General features: G+C 38.8%; 1 protein-coding gene across 4 annotated transcripts in view; it reads left to right on the forward strand.

The window, feature by feature from the left end:
• Nucleotides 1-322: 322 nt before the first annotated feature.
• dacha (dachshund a) overlaps nt 323-21,824 on the forward strand; it is a 231,922-nt gene continuing 210,420 nt past the window's right edge. Inside the window, exon 1 of one of the 4 annotated variants that reach the window (XM_088649090.1) lies at nt 323-948. In XM_088649090.1, the coding sequence (XP_088505216.1) occupies nt 479-948 (470 nt within the window). In that variant the 5' untranslated portion in view covers nt 323-478. The remainder of the gene's footprint in view (nt 949-21,824) is intronic. The other 3 variants (XM_088649091.1, XM_088649088.1, XM_088649089.1) reach the window with 3 other exon arrangements.

Consider the following 21,824-nt stretch of genomic DNA (forward strand, 5'->3'; position numbering starts at 1 on the left):
CACTTAAAGGCGTGGATAATGCATAATGAAATAATTTACATCACTATGCTATTCTGCCAATAATCGCAACGTATCGAATGAAGCAAAAGTAAATGTAATGAAACAGAAACAAAGCTAAACCAAACAGAACATGATGCTGACGGTACAGATACACGGAAAAACAATTACGAGAAAAAGTTCCCTCTCTGTGCGTTAGACAGCTGTCAATGATAACCCGACCCCCTTCAATTAGAGACCCGTCCCTTTCAGAAAAAGCTCCAGTGAGAGCGACGGGGCTCGGCCGTGGCGGAGCTGATTAGTGAATGGGGATGCCACTCTTGTTTAAGGTGGGCTGGCTGATTGAAACAGTGAATGCAGCCCTCGGTTTCTCAACCACACTGCTAGGACGGTAGTAGCCTATTGCCTACTATCCGGCGTGAGTGAGTGTGAGTGGGAAAGAGAGGGAGCGCAAGTGAAAACAAAATTTCGAAAAGTGACCATGGCTGTTTCAGCAACTCCTCCGGTGATTTCCCCCACCTCCAACCCGGGGTCGGGGGGCCTCTTTCGCTCGGATCCCCTGTATACGAGCCCTGCGGAGTCCCCGAGGCTGACCAACAGCATGATCAACACTTTCATTAGTAGCAGCAGCAGCAGCAGCAACAGTACCAGCGGCAATAATGAGTGTAAGATGGTGGAGGTCCATGGGGTCAAGGTGGCCTCGTTCACGGTGGATGGACAGGAGCTCATTTGCCTCCCCCAGGTTTTTGATCTGTTTTTGAAGCACCTGGTCGGCGGACTGCACACCGTGTACACCAAGCTGAAGAGGCTGGATATATCTCCCGTGGTCTGCACGGTCGAGCAGGTCCGGATTCTGCGGGGGCTGGGAGCCATCCAGCCCGGGGTGAACCGCTGCAAGCTCATTACCCGCAAGGACTTCGAAGCCCTTTACAACGACTGTACCAATGCGAGGTTTGTGAAACCCTCTCCCTCCTTTGCGTTCAAACATTTTGAAATTTAGCTATTAAACGCAAATAGATGCCTACAGAGCGTGTACTGATATCTAAAGAAAAAAGTTTTCAAACTCTGATGAGAATTTACATGTGTTTAAACTTAAATGCACGAAATATTTTTGCGTTGTTTCACTGCCAGAGAATTGGGTTGCTTTTAAATTCTGTTCTTAAAACGTGGGTTAACCGAGATGCACAGAGAGCCACAGAAATAAAAGTTTTTTTTTAAAACTTCATGCCACCGGCTTCAGAAGGCTTTATATTTCAGCTGTTTTTTTTGCGTGTGGAAGTCGTGTGCGCAACTTTTATTTTCTTCAGCTGCTCAGAGCAAAAGCGGGCTGTATCAAAGCCCTGTGTTTGGACAATATACCCTTTTTTTATCTCACTAGCATCACTTCGTTCAGGGGGTGATAATTAGACCTGATTCCGAAGGTGCATCGACTTTGATGGGTGGGATTCAGGTAAAGAGTTGCAGTTTCAGAAGGTGTTTTGTTTACTGAAAATGCTCGATTCTTCTAGTTTAAGACATTAATCAATAAATAATTTATCGTTCCGGTTAGAGTGCCTGAAGCAGGTTGCTGTAATCGTAGTCCTATAGGAGTTGATAGTACTGTGATACAGAAGGTGCAACGCCGATAGGCTCGTACTTCATTTAGCACAGATATCCAGGCGAAGCGCAAGGTTGGTTCGTGTTCTACTAAAACAATGAAATGCTGCTAAACGAACGAATATCTATGGCATTTGAAAAATAAAGAGTTTTATTTTTACGTAAAAATATGATTTTGGTTAGTTAATGTTTCTTTAAGCGTTTTTATTTTAAAATTTAATTTCGATACATGCTTATTTTGCTCATCAGTGTGCAAGAAGAACATCGTGCATGTGGTTTCGCGTTAATACTAGTGTATAATACCAGTCATTATACTTTACTGATATGTATTGCAATAGTATTTAGCCAGTGAAAAAAATAACTTTAAAAAACTTTTAGCAGCACGATATGAAAAGGAGAGTATATAACTAATAACTCAAAAAATAAATATTAAACAACGATACTTTTTTGTTTTGCAAGAACATGAATATCAGAAAAGGTTTCCTTTGATGCCGACGAGCGGGTGTTAGACACTCAATTCTGAATAACTCCGAAAGAGATAAACTTTCTAAGTTTATTTTATAATTCCGAGTGCCGACTTTAGATTATAATATTTTTATTAAAATAATGATGGAAACCATGTTGATCTAAACCGTTCTTTCTTCATTTTTACTTTTTTAAAGTATTTCATAAATGGTGCCAATGGTGCTTAAGGATTTTTTTATCTGAAGGCACTATGATTTTAAGTTCCCATAATGTATTTCTTTTTTTTTGGTCGAAAGATAAAATTATTTAAAAAAAATATTGCCTCCTGTAATAAAAACCTTACCTAAAAACAATTTGCCGCAGGAGGGAATTTAGCATTTGTAGAAAATAAGCCTGATGGTGGAACTGCATGCAAATTGTGTTTTGATTTATCTCCATGCACTTTTTTTCCATTTGAATTGATCTTGAATTAATTTTCACAGAGCGGCTCTGCGAGGCTGCAGATGTTGCCGTGTGTTTAATAAATCAATGAGACAGATCTGAATGAATCACTTCAGATGGATTCTCTGCTCGGTTTGATGTCTAGATGTTATTCTTAGCTTGTTATCATGACAGATGCATTAATGTTCCCATGCACCGCCAGCAATGTCAATGAGAAAGGAACTTTAAAGAGGCCGGTCCCATTTTTGCTGGGCCCTTCTACAACAAGCATAATCCGTGGAGTTTGTGTTCAGTTGTCTAATTGATTTTTAGATGCTGGTCTTGAAGCTTTAACGACAAGGGACAGCTCCCAGAAAAAAAAAAAGCTTTTTTTAATTTTTAAGTGAAGGTTTGGGTATTTAATGTGTTTTAAGAAGAAAGAAAATGAGTTGTAATTTTTCATATGGTTATGCTGACAACAGTGATTAGAAACGTGCTGATATGCACTATGGATCCCTGTAATATGTAAATATGTCTTTATTAAAAGATTTACAATGTGTGTGAAAACGGAATTGAATTTGCTTGAGCTGACAACTGTCAGGGTTGACATTCATCTTGAGTGTCTGGCAGAGTGTGTTTTAAAAACAGATAAACACAATCAATTCATATGCAACAAACATTTATAGAAAAATTGATAATACTGTTCTAGGGTTAGGTTCGATTACAAATCTCTTTGCTCCTTTTGGATTTTTTGGCGAAACACGTGCTTTTCGAAAACGCAAGTTTCAAGACTGAAAAGTACATTACTACTTACTAGTAAGAACCACTAAACACATGGCAAAATCTGATGATAAGCGTAAACACGCTTTATTTTAATGGCTTAATCTTTGAATCTAGGGATTGTTTTCTGCTGTGTGAGTGAAGTCAGCTGGTAATTGATTACAAAAGAAAGGGAAGTGAGGTGTTTTAATTGTCTTTAAGTTGTACAGTGAGTGCATGTAACAACAATGTCAGTAAAGGGCATGAATGAAGTTTTTTAATGCATTTCCTCTGTGGAACAATATGTATTGAAATAATACCCTCAAAACATCTGCACACACCAATTTAAAGCTGACCCAACAACAATAAATATCTTACATTTTCATTTCCCGTTGCAGAAGGCATGAATATGTTCATAGGATTGAAACCCAGGGCTGTGCTCTTACCCAAAGCAGGTTAAACTTTGCTTAACATATTTCTGTGTACTTGATCTGGATACTGAATATCAAATTGTGCCATAGCTTTGTCTTTTTTCTTTTTTTTCCCAGGTCAAGTTCTTAACAGGCTCAGGTGCACAGCAAAGTTCTATTTTATCTAAAGAGTTACTCTGTAGCTGCGGTAATATCATCATTTACATTAAACAGGTTATCAAAAGAGTGTTGTCTTATCTAATCTTTTACAGCCCTGTAAGTTATGGTGTGTAACATTTTGTAAATTATTTGGATGTTTTTTGTGGAAAATTGAAACGTTCAACATGACCTCTGGCACGTAGGTTTCCAAACAAATTGTGTTGTAGTATTGCAATGTATTATTTCAGTCTACTGTAATTAAAAATAATTTAATTTTAAATACATTTAGCATTAAAATACATAGGATACACAGTGAGCAGAAGCTACGATGCTAAACCTGTCCACATAAGTTCAGGGCAAGAAAGGGGTTGCTGTGTCCGAGGTCTCTTTTAACTGTATACCATTTTGGGGGCATTTTACTGAGGCATCTCTTTGAAGGGATGTCTGAAGAATGTGGCGTGACGAATGTTTCTCTCGCACAGACAGGTGTTGTATTATACCTGGGTGAAGTGCGACAAATTCAGATTGTCTCCTGAAAAAAACACTTTCAAAGCGTCAAACACTCATTGTGCCCTCTGTCCTGTGGAACCTTCTGGTTCCTTGCTTATTAAGTGGATTGATCAACGTTTCTTAGCAGTCAGAGGTGGAGAAAATCAGGAACAAGCAGCTTAGTTTCAGTGTTCTGTAGTGTTCTGGAGGCAAGGCTGTGGAGATCTGGAAAAGACAGCTCTGTTTGTGTACCCTGAAGTCCAGATGGCCACTTTTGGCATGATTCGGTAATTAACCTTTTAGCACTCCTCCACCTGCAGATCAGGGTACACATTATTAGTCCTCTATGTTCTGGAGAACCAATCTGCTTTCACTGAGTTCATTACCACTGACTGGTAGGGAGACCTTTTGTATCTTTTATTTGGTGAAAAGTGTGAATCATTTATGGGCAGGAACGGAGAGGTTTGGTAACTGGAGTGAAGTTGTTGGTCTGTAAAGAAATTAATCTCCATTGAATAGCAGTGGAATCACATTTCTTTCTTCGGTGTGTTAAAAATCTACCTGCCAATTTTTGACTATCAACAAAGCAGTTTACATTCATATATAAATATGGTGCATCTTAGGGAAAAAAATGTTTGATTGAGCTGATTTTCAGCACCTCTTCTCCCTCATCTGCCTCCTTTTTATTTTATAAAGTAGGGAAAAAAGGACACAGGAGCTTTAATTAACTACGATATAGTGGCTGAAAATGGCAATTTACAGAATCGCGTAGAGGGCAAAGGCACTGAGGCAACCAGAGATATCAGGGAGGTAATCAAAACATTTCAACATAATCTTTAAAACTGACACGACCAATTTAAATAAGGGAAAACTTTCCGAATCAGCAAACAGGGCTGAGCACAAAGGGCTCCTTTTATGATTTCTCAGCTTGCAATTGATCTCCTGGTTTTATTGCATTCATTATTTATTAAAAGAATTTGCAAGCTAAACATAACGTTAAACTAGTTTGCACTTGGGGACTTCACTTAGGAAATTGAATGGAAATTGCATTAGAGATGAACATCTGTGCTATTTTTCCACTCCTGTGTTTATGGGCTTTTTTTTTTCCAAAAGGTGTATTGGATTAGCAATTTTAACTGTTTTTTCTCCAAAGACATGAAATTTGTAAGGCAGTTTTTGCTTCTGAAGAAGAATTCAGTCCTTTGGTGGGGCACGTGTGTCAGGGAAGCCTTAATATGTGGGAGGGGTGTGCTCTCCTTTTTGGAATAAAACTCACGTTTTTTTGAGGGAGGGTGACAGAGTTGTTTTTCTGTGGGTTTTGGTTTTTTTTGCAAAGTACAACAAATCCATGATAAACTAAAAGCAAACCTTTTTTTCTTGATTAAATATCAGAATTTTGTCCAATTTTAGTTCAAACTGTGAGTGGAAAAAATATTTTCTTTTAGTCACCAGAATAAAAGTAAATTATGTTTGATGAGAATTACATTAAGGGTGTGAATCTGCTTTTAACTGAGAAGGCGATACCACTTTGCATGTACACATTTGCTTGCTATTAATGGAAAACATTTAGCTGAGATATGCTGCTAGGTTTTGTTTTATTTTTTAATGAGACATTGTGTTTTGTGTCTGCCAAATTGTAGCAGTGTTTTAAGATGCAGAATTAAAGCACTGGATCTACACGCATATATGTCTTGGATAAATATTGTGAACAAAACGTAAGTGAAAGAAACCCTGGTAATCCAAGAAAAATGGTTTAAAGCTCTCATTTAGTATTGATATGAATTCTGATCTCTCTTTAGCAAAATTGCTAATCTCTAAGTGAGGCTAAGAAGAAATCTTCCTGGCATGTTATTATGTTTTAAAAAAATGAACTTGCTGCCTCTCAAAGCTGTAAGCATATCAGTTACTTAGGTGCTTTAAAAATAACCCGGGTGCTTTATATTTTAAAAAAAAAAACATCCACTTGCCACATTTCAGAGCTGTCCGCATGAATTGCAACATTTAATTTGGGCAGTTAAAGGGAGGAGAGGAAGTATAAAAATCAGTTTGTGCCATCACACTCCATAATCTGAAAGATTATTTTCAAGGATGAGCTAACTGCCCGGTGGAAGAGATTTAGCCACATATCTGTGCCCTAGCTCTTTTTGCACCCTCTCCAGTTGCTGCCCGACAACTTCAGAAGATTTTCTCGCATCAGGGCCGCCATCTCCACTGCGTGTGCTTGACTTGGTTAAATTTAAGACCATATGGATGGCTTTTAGCCTACGGCTTTGCCTTGGGCTGAAGTGGGAGCGAACACCCAAGACAAATAAATATTTCCTTGAGTGGGCCTGCCTCTTTGTTAAGAATCCCTGCTTCTTAATGTCAGGCATAAATTATATGTTGTTTTTTTTTATATACGTGGTCTTTTCCTCCTCCCCGAAACTCATTATTATTTAAATAATGAATTAATCGCCGATTCAGCAAATGCTTAGCTTGTGAGAAGCAGGGGTGGCCGACAATGTTAATTGTGTGAAAATGAATTCCTTGGTGACGGACTCAAATTAAACAGTTTGGGGACAGTTTTTCTTTGGAAATATATATTTTTCGGAAATGTTGGCAACTTTATTTGAAGGATTTTAAACCTGATGTCTATTAATCTGGTCACTATGGGTGTCACTTCGTCATTTAACTGAATTCATTCAGTAGAACACAAAGGGGTTTATTGTGTCTGATGTGTTACGAGAAGAAGGGGGCCAGGGAGTGGAATAATGTCCCAAAGACAGTGGTTGTTTTAAAAAACTGCCAGTATTTATATATTTTTTTGCCTTTTTTTGTGGAAAGGAAGCTCTTTTATTATGTCAAAAGCAAAGTTTTGTTTTTTACAAATGTATAATAAAACTGAAACGAACACTCGTGTGAAAGAACTCATTGATTTGAATAGAAAACTGCATTCCAGTGTTTGTTTTTACTTTTGATGACTGAACATGTTTTATTTGTGACCTTTTGCCCCTGAGATTTATTGCTTTCTACTATAAAAGCAAAGGTTGCAAAAGTACTTTTATGACATGTTTAAGGAATTTTGCATTCATATCTGTACAGTGAGAACATTTATAAGGTTTTATAAAGGACCTGTGGCCATAGGAAATGTTATTGATATCAGAACTAGCTTGTTCGTGTGCTAGACTTTTTTTAAGTAATAAACTCCATGCGTAACTAATGAATAAAATCCAAAACAAAGACACATGTATTGCATTATAAATGGAAATGCTACAGTGCTATTTTGAATATATAGCCTATGTGCATAAACAGATATTTCAACATATTCTGCTCCAATTATATCTTAAATAATTGGCATTTCTGGTCTGTAATCAAATATGTGTTTTGCTACAAGTTTTTACTACCATAATATTATAAAGGCAAAATATTGTTATTATTGATTGTATTCTCCCCTGCTCTTTTCTTTAAATTCTGAAAAAGTGGTTGCTAAAGAATAAGAAATGAAGGGTTAAAACTGAAAAATGGTTCTCTCTTTCTCTTTCCTTTAAATTTAGAAAAAGTGGAGTTTAAAGAAATTAAGAGCGAGAACTACGAAGGTGAGCGACGGTGTCATAGCTCAAATTTGGTTTGAATTTTACTGCAGCAGCAGACTCATGACCACTTCGAGCACATTGACTGGGATCCCCTGTGTCACTGTCTGTTCAGTTCAGAGTTAGAAGACTGGTGCAGGAAATGTGCTCCTACGTTGTTGTCACACACCTAGGTTGAAGTGCTTTTGCAGGGCTTTTTACAGCTTTTTGGATATGTTGAAAATACAAAAATGAAGTCTTAACAAATGACTGACTAGTGGGAAGGAGACAGATGATTTAAAACACTCGTAACGGGAGAGTATAAGGCGTAAAAGGAATATGAGGAGCTGAAACATGCCAGGCACTTCAGGAAAATCATGTCTTCTCTCACTGAAAACCAGAGCTGTTCGTGTCATTTTGACTTTGGGAAATATTCTCTCTGAGCTTAATGACACATCTGCAGATGGGCTATATTTATTACAGTCATGTAGAATAAAATTGATTGTCTCCTAAAATTAATTTTTCGTTTGCCTCTAGCAGTGCTTTAATAGAGGACACTCGCCTGTGTGCAGAAGTATTGTTTAATCACATTAATATCACAGCCCCCAGGACAGCCAAGATAATTGTACAAACGAACATAGAAATATGTATCTCTAACTTTTATGATTGAATTATGCAAATGACTTATCTCCTGCCCTTCCAAGCACTAATCATCTAATTAGGAGTGATGTTTTAAATGGTTGTTTTTGGATAGGGATATGGGGGAAGCAAGGAGCAGAAAATTAGAAGTGACATAAAAATCGCCAAGTAGTTTGTACCAGAAGAGCCGGTATTTTGTGCGTTTGTAGTGAGATTAGCCTAAAAGATCATTAATGTAATTTTGTTTAGCATTTCACGAGGTTGTTTAATGAGACCCTTAATCTTTAATTTTCCAGCTTTGACAAACTGTATTTGTTAGTCAAAATATTTGGTTGGCATGGCACTGGTGCGCTGGGAGCAGGAACAGTAGTAGAGAACAAATTCCATTTGTAGAAACACTAACTAGCTTCCCATTAATACAGGTTAATATTTTATGATGTGTTTAGCGGTATGGTTTTTTTGGGGGGTGGTTTAGAGCTATTAGATTGTCTAGATTGCTCAATGTGAGTATAAAGTAAAGAAAACTAGGGCCAATGCGGGTAAGACATTTTAGACTTCAGGCTCTTTGAAAGCCAGCTTGAATGAACAGAGAGCAACGTTGTTAGATATTAATAGAGTTAAGAATCGAAAATTAGACAGCCTAGGAATAAAAAAGTGCAGTAGTTCCACATCTACAGTTTTCTCAGAGAACATAGACATCTGGCATGATATCCTAAACCCTTACCTTCAATATTGTACTCTGTGTTTCTTGAAGTGTTTTCTCTCTCTTAAAATATTATACAAAAGTAACTCTAAATTGTAACCCTTTCATCTTCTGCCAGTTTGGTGTAGTTGAGTGTAAAATAAAGGATAGTGGTAGAAGGGTACATTTGACAAAACTACAAATAAGGCATTTTACATTTACACCACTGCTGCACCAATATGTGCAACTAGGGTGCAGTGACGATCAAGGGAAATGAGGGCAATCTTAATCCTTCTTGGCAACAGCTGAGTTTTGAATTGGTTTCCATTAACTGGAAAGAAAAAAGAACACGGGCTGGATATACTGGAAAAAGCTTTGGGTTTGTTAGTGTGCTTGTGGAGAAATGGCCAGACTAATCTCCTCCTCCTCTTTCCCTGTTGATCATTTACTGTTGTGTTTTTGAGCGTCTCAGCTGTGTTTGTTTTTCATTTTCTTACCAAGGGAAGCATTCTTCCACCAAATGGGCCATGTGCATACGACATTAAATATTCTGCGATGATTTGTTAGCAACAACAGTAAGCAACAATGTATCAAAATTTAAGAAGTATGCTTAAGTGAAAACGTATTTTATTTTTACATTATTATATAATTATTTATATTTTCTGTTGCTATATTTCTGTCGACTTTTTGACTCTTGATTTAATAGATTTTTCTCTTCCCCCACCTCCCTTTGCATAGACTTATAAGAGTTAGTGTCTGACTCCTGTGTTGAAATGCAGTAGGGCTGTATTTTAAACCCTTTAATAATAACCCCGAGGCAATCACAATCGCATGTTCTGTTTCACCTGCAGTTCATATAATATTTCTAAATTCTATGGATTTATATTGCACTTTTCATCTTGACGGATCCTAAATTGATTCACATATAGACATACATATAGAGCACTCTCCACATGGGTGCCAGTATTCTGACTACATAGCAAATCAGGTGGAGAAGTGAGAAATTTCCAAATGGTGAAGTGCTTTCAGTAGATCTGAGGATTTCAGTGTTAACACCCCTGTTGATAGAAACAGTGCCATGGCATCTTTAGTGACATAGTAGTCAGGACCTCGTTCCTTCGCTGTATAAAAACTGATGTCAGGGCTGGCTGCTGCCACATTCCCTTTTAACTTTAATAATGAAATTAATGTTGCCCTTATCCCCCCCCCCTCGTCCCTGAACTGGCATGCTTTTTGTGCCTGAAGTTGTAAAAAACAAATCAAAGGAAATCGCATCTGCTCCACGCATACCACAACCGGAGGTGTGCTGGATGTAATGTGAAGTGGTGTTTCGTGACATCATACCAAGGTTTTGTCTCCAAAGGGATGTTTAAAAGATTACTCTTCCAGCAAGAAACCTGGGCCGCATTATTCAATTGTAAACTTTAGTAAAAACATTCTGTGGGTTCCGGAAGCCTTTTTCAAAGCTGGTTCTGCATCAGTAATAGTGTGTTGCAGTGCTTGCGTTCAGAGCTTATTAAACCCTGAATCTTCCAGCTAACAACTTAACATTTAATATAGTTTAAAACTCTTTGTTAAAACACCATTCAGTGGATGCCTTTTTTATTTTTTGGGATGCACACACGTTCTGCAGTTTTAATAAAAGCTGGCCTTTAATGTGATGTGTGATGTCACTGTGCTTAAATAAATAAAGAAAACCTTATTTTAAAAAATGACACTCATGTGATGAATGGCTTCCTTTGTTCCCCTAACTGAAACAACATTTATCTTGAATCACTTCAACTTAAAATATCTTAACTTTTTGGGGGTAAATTTCAAAACCTATTAAAGGAGTTTTAAAGCACCCCTTGTAAATGTTTTTTTTGTTTAAACAACGAAGCATGATCAGATCTCATACAGTGCTATCTGCTGCCTCAAGTAAGAAGTGAATGACCTGATTTTATTCCAGAAAGACATTTACATTTTTCGTACTTATACTGGCGCTTTTTAAAAAGATTGGCCTTAAGGTGTCTAGCTGTATTTCGATAATCGTCACTTTGAAAAAAGCAGCAGGACCCGTAGAAGCTGAGTGTGTGTGTGTAACTGCTGTAATCGACTGTCAAGTTCTTTCTGTTCAATGCAGCCTTACCCCCGGTATTTATTTTAAAGGAAACCTGATACTTACGTAAATTGGCGCAAGTGTTTGGAAGGAGTGAAAGTATAACTGCATGGGCCGGTTAGATAGAGCTCCGGACTGCAGCAGGCAGCTGACTAAGACTAGCATGGATCAGCGGTTTGCTCCATTTTTACATTGTTACATGTTAAAATTTGGGATTTTAACAGTTGCAGTTCATCCTTAGCATCACATGATGATGATGATGATGGTGATTGTTATAATTTGTCTCTATTTTTAATATATATATCATTATATCATATATAATTATATATGATATAATGATAATAAAATACTTCCTCACATTTATATAGCACTTTCTATCCCCAAGCAATGATAGGATTCTACGTCATCCACCACTGAACTGCAGCTCCCACCTAGATATATGCAGCAGTCATTATAGCTGTCAGCCCCACTGCACAGGGGATCAGGAGGGAAACTGAGAAAGCAAAGCACTTCACCAATTAAAGGGGGAACACTTTTAGGGAGAATAGATGGTACAAGCCAACATGTAGTCCGGCTGCTGGGTTTAACACCCCTAATCTTCTGAAAAGTGCTGTAGTGACCCAGCAGTCAGGACCTCGGTTTAATGTCTAATCCGAAGAATGGCACCTTGCAGCACAGTGTCCCCGGTCAGAATACTGGGGTGTCGCTTTGGAAATTCTGGTCTCGAGAAAAGTTTCTTGCAAGCTTTGCACCCTCTTTTAATAAACCCCTGAAATGCCAAGTTCAAAATGTCTTGTTGTATCGTGCTCATATAGCACGTTGTTTTTTATTACAAGTGCCTTAGTTTGTACACAGTAGTCCATTATTTTCATTCAGATGCAGTTTCAAGTTCTTTTTCTGAGGAAGAAAGTCCCAGCGCGGTTCGGACACAAAGAGTTCACATACATCCAATAACCTGTTGAGCCTTTTGTCCTCCTCCTTTGTGAAATAAGTGGTAAAGCTCTTTTTATTACAGGGGCAGTAGATTTGTTTTAAAGAAAAGCATAGTCCATTTTACAAAGTATTTAGAGGAGAAAAATTGGAAGCTTATAAGACAACCATAAAGCCGGTTTATTGGGGGCATTCGTCTTCCAAAGAACTGTCTCACAATGGGTTTTTGGTGAAGCCATTACAAGGTACCGTATGAGTTCCATTTGCCTACAGTAAATAGAATGTCAGAAGTGTCAGTGGGAAATAAATATCTAGCCGGTTAAAAGGGAGCTGAGATGGCTTAAAGCATCGTTGAGTGGATTGATTTATCTGGCATGCTGTAATGACTGCAGATGTGGATCTGTTATTCTAGATGAGCAATGAATTTGATGAGCTGATACACAGGGCTCGGCCAGCCTGCTTTTAATTACTGATGAGGAATTTATTTGTGAAGCGCAGTGATTTAGTGGGATATTTGCCCCATCCCTTCTTTTCCAGGCTGCAGGTAGGTGACCTTGGGCTTTTGTCTCTCTTGATAAATCAGACCTCACCTTATTTAAAAAAATATATCAGGGGTGTTAAGCACAGTGTAGGCTGGAGGCATCTGAGCTGCGGCTGAGCTCTTGGTGAACATCCAAGAACGGTTGCGATCAATGCCGGTTTATACCTCTAATTGCTTTATAATGTGTATATAAACACCTTTTTGATTAGGAAAAAAGGGAAAACACACGTTTCTTAAATGCAGTGTGCTTTATTCAAGATTCTGCAGTCCATTAACAGTGCTCCTGTTTTCTGAGAGGGGGCTAGCATGAATTAAACAGGACATGTAAATGTTCGACACTGCATACTAAAAATTTTAAGGATTGTTGAGGACGCCATGTGTACAGGTATAATATATCTGATCTACTGTATGTATATACTGTTTAATTTATATTTAAGAGCTTGAGTCTGAAACTCGTGATTTTGAGTTTATTATTCTAATTTCCCTGCCCAAAATAAAACATTGAACAAGGGGAAACTTTCTACTTACTGTATGTTTTTGCTAAAGCATTATTGTTCTGTCCATATAGAATCTCATTCGCACATACAGTAAAATACAGTGAGAACTATATATATTTGTATTACTGTCACTGTTTTATAATGATTTAGAATGCATGGTTTGTGCCGACTCTGGTGGATGTACGTACCTTCGTCAGGTTAGAAGCTGACTAACTTCAAGTTGTTTGGGTCGAAATTGTTTTTGTTTTTGGACATGCGTAACTTTGAAGTTTATGTAGTGCAACATGGATATGTTTTTGCAAATGAAAAGAAAGCCATTCCAATGCAAAGTGAAGATGAAACAGACTATACAAGTGCAGTGGAACTGACGTTATACCTCCTAATCAGGAACCAGGGGCCTGCAATATCTCTTACTTCATATGAGCTAAGCTTGTCGGCGCTGCAGTGTTCCAGCTTGTTCTGCAATTGAATGCAGGAGGTGAAGGATGTGGAATATGGATATCCCATCTTCTCGCTCAGATTATTTGTTTCCCCTTTACCCTCATTAACCACGAAAGCGGGTCTTTCTAATAATGCGAAGAAATAACGCGCAACGCGAGCTCTATGGAAAGCGTGCACCGGTTATGTTTGCAATCATCTAAATTGGAAACAAATGACGAGGCACGTTTTTCCTTCACTCACTTCCTTGTCATTAAGAGCCAGGGGTGATTTACGGCATGTGGGAGAAGTAGTCTATAGCCAGCCAGCCAGCAAAGGGGGAATTTTCGGGCTCCTGAGAAACACCCAGATAATAGCTGCCGTGAAGTTTATAAGCCTTCTGTGCCCGTTTAGGACTAAAATGCCACAGAACTGCTGCCTTTGCGGGAAGTGTTGATTTAAGGGCTTAAAGGTGTGTGGATACCACGTTTCTTGTAATTTACGTCAAAAGCCTTCTCTAGGAAGTGCGCACAATGTTTACGAGATGACCGAAATATCCTGTTGGAATTGATGGAGGTACAGACCCCTGCAGCATTCAAATTAACAGCTCTGACACACAGCCCCGCCTGCAAACACAAGTTGGCCTTTGTGCGTCGCACAAGGCCTGATACAGAAGATTGTTCTTAATGTCTTTGTGTGGAAGTATTGGTGGGAAAACTGAAATATACACAGCATACACTTTTTTTAGTTTGTTTTAAACTGCTGATAACTTAACTTTTGTTGTTTGTGTTTTGGTCCTTATAAGCATGGGTAGTGTAGCTGTTTTTACTTACGACAGTGACAGTTATCAACCAGGAGAGTTGACATACAGTAGCTTGTAATAGGGATTGTGAATGTCTGCGTATTTTTTTCTGTTATTATTTTAAATATATTTTAAGCAGAAACAAGTGACAAATATTGACATTTAAAGAATTCATGTGTTTGCTGAAAAGCAGTTTCCTCGGAGAGCTATGTCATTATTACCAACCAAAGCAGAGATGTTAGGGAATGATTGAGTTAAATTGCAGAGAAATGAAGTGTGGATTAAAATACACACTCTTATACCCATATACAACGGTCTCTTTTGTAAATCCTGTCTCTACCATTCAAAAGAAAGATTATAAGACTTTGCTTTGGAACAGCAGGGTACGATGTACTGTAAATTATATACTCTGCAAGTTAATATAATGTAGGAAGCCTGGATCTCCCCTGCATGATTAGGTATTGTGTTGTGACTTTGTACTGTATTTGCCATGCTCTTTCCTGTCTCTCTGTGATTATCGGTACGTTAGTAACTCTGGGATAATTAATTGAAACGAGAAAGTTCATAGCTCTACAGGTTGGGCTTAATACGTTGAAACTAAAATGGAAGGGTGGATTACATTTAAAACTGAGAGGAACCAGGGTGACGTTAGGGGCTTAACACATACCACTTATAATTCGGAAAGTACACAGACAAAATAACACTTCTTTTAATTACTGAGACCACAGCAAAATGCTGTCTTTCGAATAACAACTGTAAAGTACAAAGTTTCATTTCACGCCATAGTGATTTTTACAGTTTTGAGTTAAACAGTCCCTACGCCTGTCGTGCCACCTGCATTGTAGCTTCCAGAAATGCTTCACGGTATGTTCCCTTCACTCTTTCCTCTATTGCAAACAACCAGTGCCACCCTGAGTCCAGAGCAGCAGCAAGTCTCTCATGCCCGCGATATTCAGCTGGCATTTAAGTTAATTTGCAGGTCCACATAAAGGGATATGACTTCTTTTTAGAATGCGAGGAATCTCATATTGTAATTGTAGAGCTGCCCGTAGCTTTTATCTTACTAAAAGCTTTGGAGGTGGGGGGAGGCCTCTTATAAAAACAATCAGCCTCTGTGAGGTTTCATTACAGGCTAATGTCTCACGAAATTGTTCCGGGTAGTTAAAATGAAATGAAATGAATTAAGGAACATGAAGGAGAGCATGCAGAACGCTTTATTGCTTCCCTTTGAAGCCACAATGGCAATAATCTCCTTTCAGCAATAATTCTGCCTCAGATAGCATTTCACTGGAGGAAGATTTAAGGGAGAATGCTTCTTTTTTACGTAATTCAAAGCTCTACCATTATTTTCTTTTGCGGTGCTCTCTCTCGCCCTGTATTTATATACACGGACCAGTGAATACATGGATATTCCTTTTTTTGGAGTGAATGGCAAATTTCCTAGAGCAGAAAGGTGATGATGGAATGGCATTTTTCATTTTAACTTTCTTTCAGAGCTAAGCATGTAGGCCGCAGCCCTGCGCTCAAAAGTGGGGCAGAACTGGGTGGAACCGTGTGGTTGCTTTGCATTCTAGACTGAAGCGAACCGGAGAATAATAAACCTGACACCAATCTGCTACTTCACCTGTGGACAAAAACCAGAAGGACACTTGAGAACCAGACCTGAAAGAAAATAAAAGAAAATGAGCTTAATGACAGCTTTCCATGTTTGCAAGGCCGGCCTCTGGCAAATAAAATGCAATCAATATCTGAGTTTAGGAATTGTGATCTGCAAGTGGATTCAGCCTTTATTTAATGTGACAATGTCCTCTTTCTGTTCTAGTTTTGGTACATTCATCCATAATCGGGAAGCCTCTTGTTTCTCTTGTCGTAACAACCTATAGCCTACCCCAGAAGGAAGGAGTACCCCTTGGAGAGGATGCTAGTCCATCACAGGGCACCACGCACACAAGCACACAGGAACAATTTAGAAACACCCAGCCCGCGTGGCTTAAGGAGGTGGGAAAAAACTGGACTACCCAGAAAAAAACAATTTGGCAAGGGGAACATGCAGACTCCACACGGAGGGTGTCCTAGTCTGGAATCAAAGCCCAGGACCCAAGAACTGTGAGACAGAAGCACTAACCAGCACATCTCCAAATTTCAGTGCAGTGTTAATAATAATATTAATAATAATATGGTTTATTTATAAAGCTCCTTTCCTAACCCAAGGGAACTGTACATTGTAATATAGAAAAAAACAAGTACAATATAATTGAAAGAAAAAAATAAACAGGAACATACAGGATATAATGTAAGGAAACAAGACATACTGCAGGCCTTGATAAAAAAGGTGAGTGTGACTCTCCAGTATATGTGATATGTTTATGTATATGTTACTCTCTATTAACCAACTGGTATTTTTTCCTTTTCCTAGTTTGTGTTGTATCATGGATCAGAAAAAAAAAGAATTGCCTTTTCTTTTCATTGGTGTATGTCCCACTGAAGGGAGCAGTTTTTTCCCTGTTGCATTATTTTCATTGTCACTCCTACCATTTTCTAAAACATAAATATTTTCAGAGTATGTTATACTGTGTTGTCTGAGTTGAAAGTAGTTTTTTAGTTAATCAAAGTGAGGAACAAAACCCTGCTGGTATGATGAATTACAAAAAAGTAACCTTTAATTGGTTTTCCAAAAAGAATCAGAACGGATCATACAAATATTTGATCAGCTGATTGATAAGCCAGGGGAATTATCTGGTTTCAGTTTTTTGCTTCAAGAAATTAATTGGAAAACATGAAATATGAATCCACTAAAAATCGCTCTAGTATTTTGGAGGTCAGGTGCCCAGTAATTATTGGTGAGAGTTATCGGTGAGCTGTGGACTCTATTCATCTGGACTGTCACTGTGTTTATCTTTCACTCATTCATCTGTGTGCCGTTCTGTATCCCCGAATGAGCCCGTAAAAGACATCTTCACTGTCAGCTCTCCCAGCTTTGCACTACCCACTTTCTAAATATGGCCTTTCATTTCTCCCTCTGAAATCACCCAGGTAATGTCTTTAAAAATTGGAAATGGGGGTTTTGAAAGGAGGGGTCAGTTTCCCTTCAAAAGAAAGGTCAGTTAGAGGTCAGCAGCAGCTGAGCCATACATAGAAATAAACCCTACAATATGGTCACATTGTGCTAAACCACAATGGGTCATTGCTGGGGTTTATTTACAAGTGGAATTTGCTCCTCCTTTGTTATATTTTAACTGTCTACTTAGTACCTCTCCAGAAACCACATTGGTGAAGCCTTGAAGTTGCTCACAGGCTAAGTCGTGCTTTGAAAATTCTGCCCTTACCTAAGTATAGCCAGAACAACTTCACTAAACCTCCAGCATGTTGTGATAGATTTATCGTCACTCTGATTTTATGTTTAAATCTCACTTTAGAGTGTGGTCCCTAAGGCCATAGTTCATCTTTATTTACCTGAATCTGCACGCCCAATGTCACGGGATTAAATGTGGGAATTTTTTCCGGTGTCCAGAAATGGTAGGATGTGCCTCATAGTAACTTATCTACAGCCAGTAATATTGCGGTGCTCACAACAGCTTTCATCCGTCAGATCTTGAGAGGCAGAGCTGTGTGGTGTTTCACTTGTATTGGTATCAGGTCTGTGTTGCCGCTGAAATCTTGGATTTTAGCTTGTACGGGACGGAATGAAGCCTTCAGGTGCTACCTGAACATTTTCATAGCCAAATAGTCACTCCAAAGTGATCTCCAAATTGAAATCAATGGAAAGCCATTGATTAAAAATAAATCTCCAACAAGGTATTTCAATTGTGCCTAGATAATTGGCGAGTGTATATGTGTGATTCTTTTGGCATTGAAAATGCAATAAGGATGCAAGTAATTTTTCCTATACAATTAATATCAGTTTGGGTTGAGATTAGACGTCCTCAATTTATATATTCATGTCCCAATTCTCTGCTTCAATATTGGCATATTCAAGAAAGATTTAATTGTAATCTTTTAATGCTTGAAAATTAATTTAGAGATGGTTAAAACTTATCAAGTCTGGCTTCTCCACTGAACTGAGTTCCTTGCATCAGGGATTGTGTCTTATTGCTAATTTGTTTGTCTGGTGCATTTATCCAGAGTATTAAACATTTGCATCCCTTTTCACAGCTGATTATTTTCTTGTTATAATTTGAGTGATTTACCTCTTAGACAACAGCAGCGTGTCGCCAGGGATTTGGACCTGCAACCTTCAAGTCCAGAACCAGAACCATCACATATTCTGTCTGTGTACCTCCACCGTTCCCCTAGCCTTGTGATAACGGTGGGGGGACACATGAAAAATGCTGAACCCCCTCCCAGTGGTCAGGACCATACAGTAGAGAACATACAGGTGTCTGTCCGGTTGCATTTTCCGTTCAGCAGCAGTGCTGAGCCAGGCCTGGTGTGTGTTAACGTGAGGAGCTGTCGTTTAACAGAAGCTAGCTGGTGTTGACAGATGTCCAACAGAGGCACCAGGGCAGCGACTGCCTGCTGGTAATGTATCGTCCTCTTTTTATTGAAAGATCACTCTGCCTGGGATGGATTTTCACTGGGCCATAAATCATGGGCTTCTCCTGCCGTTATTATTTTTATGTATGGCCAGCCTGTGAACCATTGTCTTTCTTTCTTCTTCTAATCAAGTCCTGGTGAGCTGGCAGAGGGAGGAGATTTCACCTGCCTTCCTTTAATGTCACAGAGGTGTCGTCTTGCCTTCGGTGACTATATAGCTTTAGACTCTTTGTCGGGGACTTGTTTTCATTCCTGTAGAAATGAAACATGTTTTTTGTAACATGTTTACACATTGAAGTGTGCAGTAGGTTATTTAAAAAAACAAGGCATGAAACTAGCCTTCGACATTCAAACACCCAATCCACCTGGCTTACTTTGCCATCCAGTCCCAGTTTATCTAGTCCTGCAATGAGACGGATCCAATTTCTTCTTTTACAGGGAACCCCTTAAAACAAATGAGTTGATTTCAGGTGTTTGTAACATATGTCGGTACCGCTGGTTCTGTCTGTACTGTCCTGAAGCACAGATTTTTGGTGAATTGTGATATATTCTTAATGCATTAAAAAGCAATTGCACACTCTTGGGTGTATGGATAGTGAAAGACTGCAAAGGGGCTATGCAGCATGTCGTCAGAGATGAGGGCATGCTGTTTAATGAAATTGGGCTTTGGAGTCTTTCATCTCATGCACTAGCAGAAGGCAAACCAACCACCAGGAGAGACAGATATGGGCACATGGTTTCAATAAAATATGGGGGTGAAGGTGGGGACTTGTTCAGTCAGGCTGGTGTTGAATAGTAGCTGTGAGGAAATATTGGAACTGTTCACTGTTAACCAAAGATAACCTCACAGATGTCTTAATGTAGGAACAGCATAGTGTCTATGCGGGGAAAAAAAAAGTTAGACACAGCCTATTGGATTGCTTATTACTTTCCAGAATACTGTTTCTTGATAACCAGTATCTCAAGAAATCCCAAGTGAGTGGCCTTGATATTGAGCTGATATAAAATCACAAGCACAAACTGAGCAGGCACAAACACTGCAGTGAGTAGCAGCCGGGCCTCGGGCGTCCAGGTGAGGCTGATATGGACAGCTGTGTAAAAAGGCTGCTGTTTTACCCCGCGAGGGGAAATTCAGTGTGCACTGGGGGGGGGGGTTAAACCTAGAGAAATCCACAAGGTCACTCAGGGGTGCTCATTTTAATATGGCAAGCCTCTCCTCTGAATTAAATAAGCGGGGGGATTAGGAAGGGGGGGGTGCTAATTTCTCCCGTGTGCTCCTTCCCCTTTTCTTTTTATATCAGGTTAATTTGAAACAGAGCCATTGGGGGCAGTGCGGCTGGGCTGCCTTGCCTCTGATTGCATGCATATAGTAAAAGCTTTCCGTGTCATCCGCAGTAAAGCGCTGGCTCTTATCTTCGCACATCGCATTAAAACTGCTGAAACAGCACATAAATATCATTCTTTTTCCCACCCCATTCCTACAATGGCTGTTAATGATTTAGTTGATGTAGTTGAACATTTAGTTAATAAATATGTCAGGAGTATATACCACTCTTTCCCCTTTCTCTTTTTGTACTGTGTTGTGAAATTGCAATTAGTTTTAGATTTACGCTGCGATGACAGACAGTGCTGTATAAATAGAGGTTAAACACACAATTTACATATTAATTTCATGATTCATTTAATCAATGATTTATGTGGATATAGATTGCTTTTAATCTCCCTCTCAGCTGTAGTGTTTTTTTTTTCTTCTCCCCCAAGCATGACAGAATGAGCCAGTTTACTTGATCACCGTACTGAGCGATCTCTTTGGCGGTGCAGTGAATTGTGGAAAAATTAGACCAAAATCGACAAGTGCTGGCCTTAATTGCTTTATATTTTTCAGCTTGTGTAGTCTTTGTGACATTCGCTTATGGTGTGCAATTTGCAAAACGCTCAGTAATCACAGAAATGATCATTCCACACATCACCTTCTGCCATTGGAGTTAAACGAACAAAGTAGTGATGTCTACATCATGAGGGTTAAGGGAATATTTTTAACGGAAAGGACAAAGTGATGTTTGTCAGGCGTTTAGTTTATGAGATGTTAATAGAGTCAGCATTTTTAACTGTTTTGAAAACGAAAACTTTTCTGTTTGCAGATATGATGATTTTTACCCACGTAAGACTGTGGTTTGCACCAATATGGTCAACCAGCAAGTCAGAACTGAAACAGATGGAAATGTATAGAACTGGTGTGTGTTGATAACGTCTCTTTGAATCTCACGTTTTAAGATGTTTTTTTTGTTTTGGGAACCAGCTGGAAGAGTCACATTCTTGTTCTTGATTTCCCAGCTTAAATCAGTCTCCAGTCTGCAACTCCTCTGATCCCAGTCTTAACCCCAGTGCTAACTAGATACTCTGACACCAAGTCTAGTAATGACCCTGACCTTAGGATACAACTGTTTGAGGGTTGAAGGAGCTGCGAAACCAGTTATCGTGTACAGAAGAAGGAGATTTGAGTGTTTGGATTCCGGATAAAATACCGTATACAGATTCACAGCCTGCATTTAACGTATTTCACTGTGGATCTGGCCAGAGAGGATAAAACAGATTGCGAAGAAAGCTCTGTAATTTGCACAGAATGCTGTTACAGTCTGTTTGGTTCTTTGACTGCACCAAATATATACAGAGAATACTATCAGAAACAGTGGCCCTTGTTTAACATTCATTCTGTTACAGATGTGTACTTTACAGAGGACTTTTTAAAAACCTGCAAATCTTAGAATGTTACCACCTCAAGGGCTTTTTAAGATTCTTCCTTTTTTTTCTTGTCTTAGTTTTTAAGCTTGCAGCACAAGTT

Source organism: Lepisosteus platostomus, chromosome 10 (genome assembly GCF_059453375.1).
Source record: "Lepisosteus platostomus isolate fLepPlt1 chromosome 10, fLepPlt1.hap1, whole genome shotgun sequence".
NCBI lineage: Eukaryota > Metazoa > Chordata > Actinopteri > Semionotiformes > Lepisosteidae > Lepisosteus > Lepisosteus platostomus.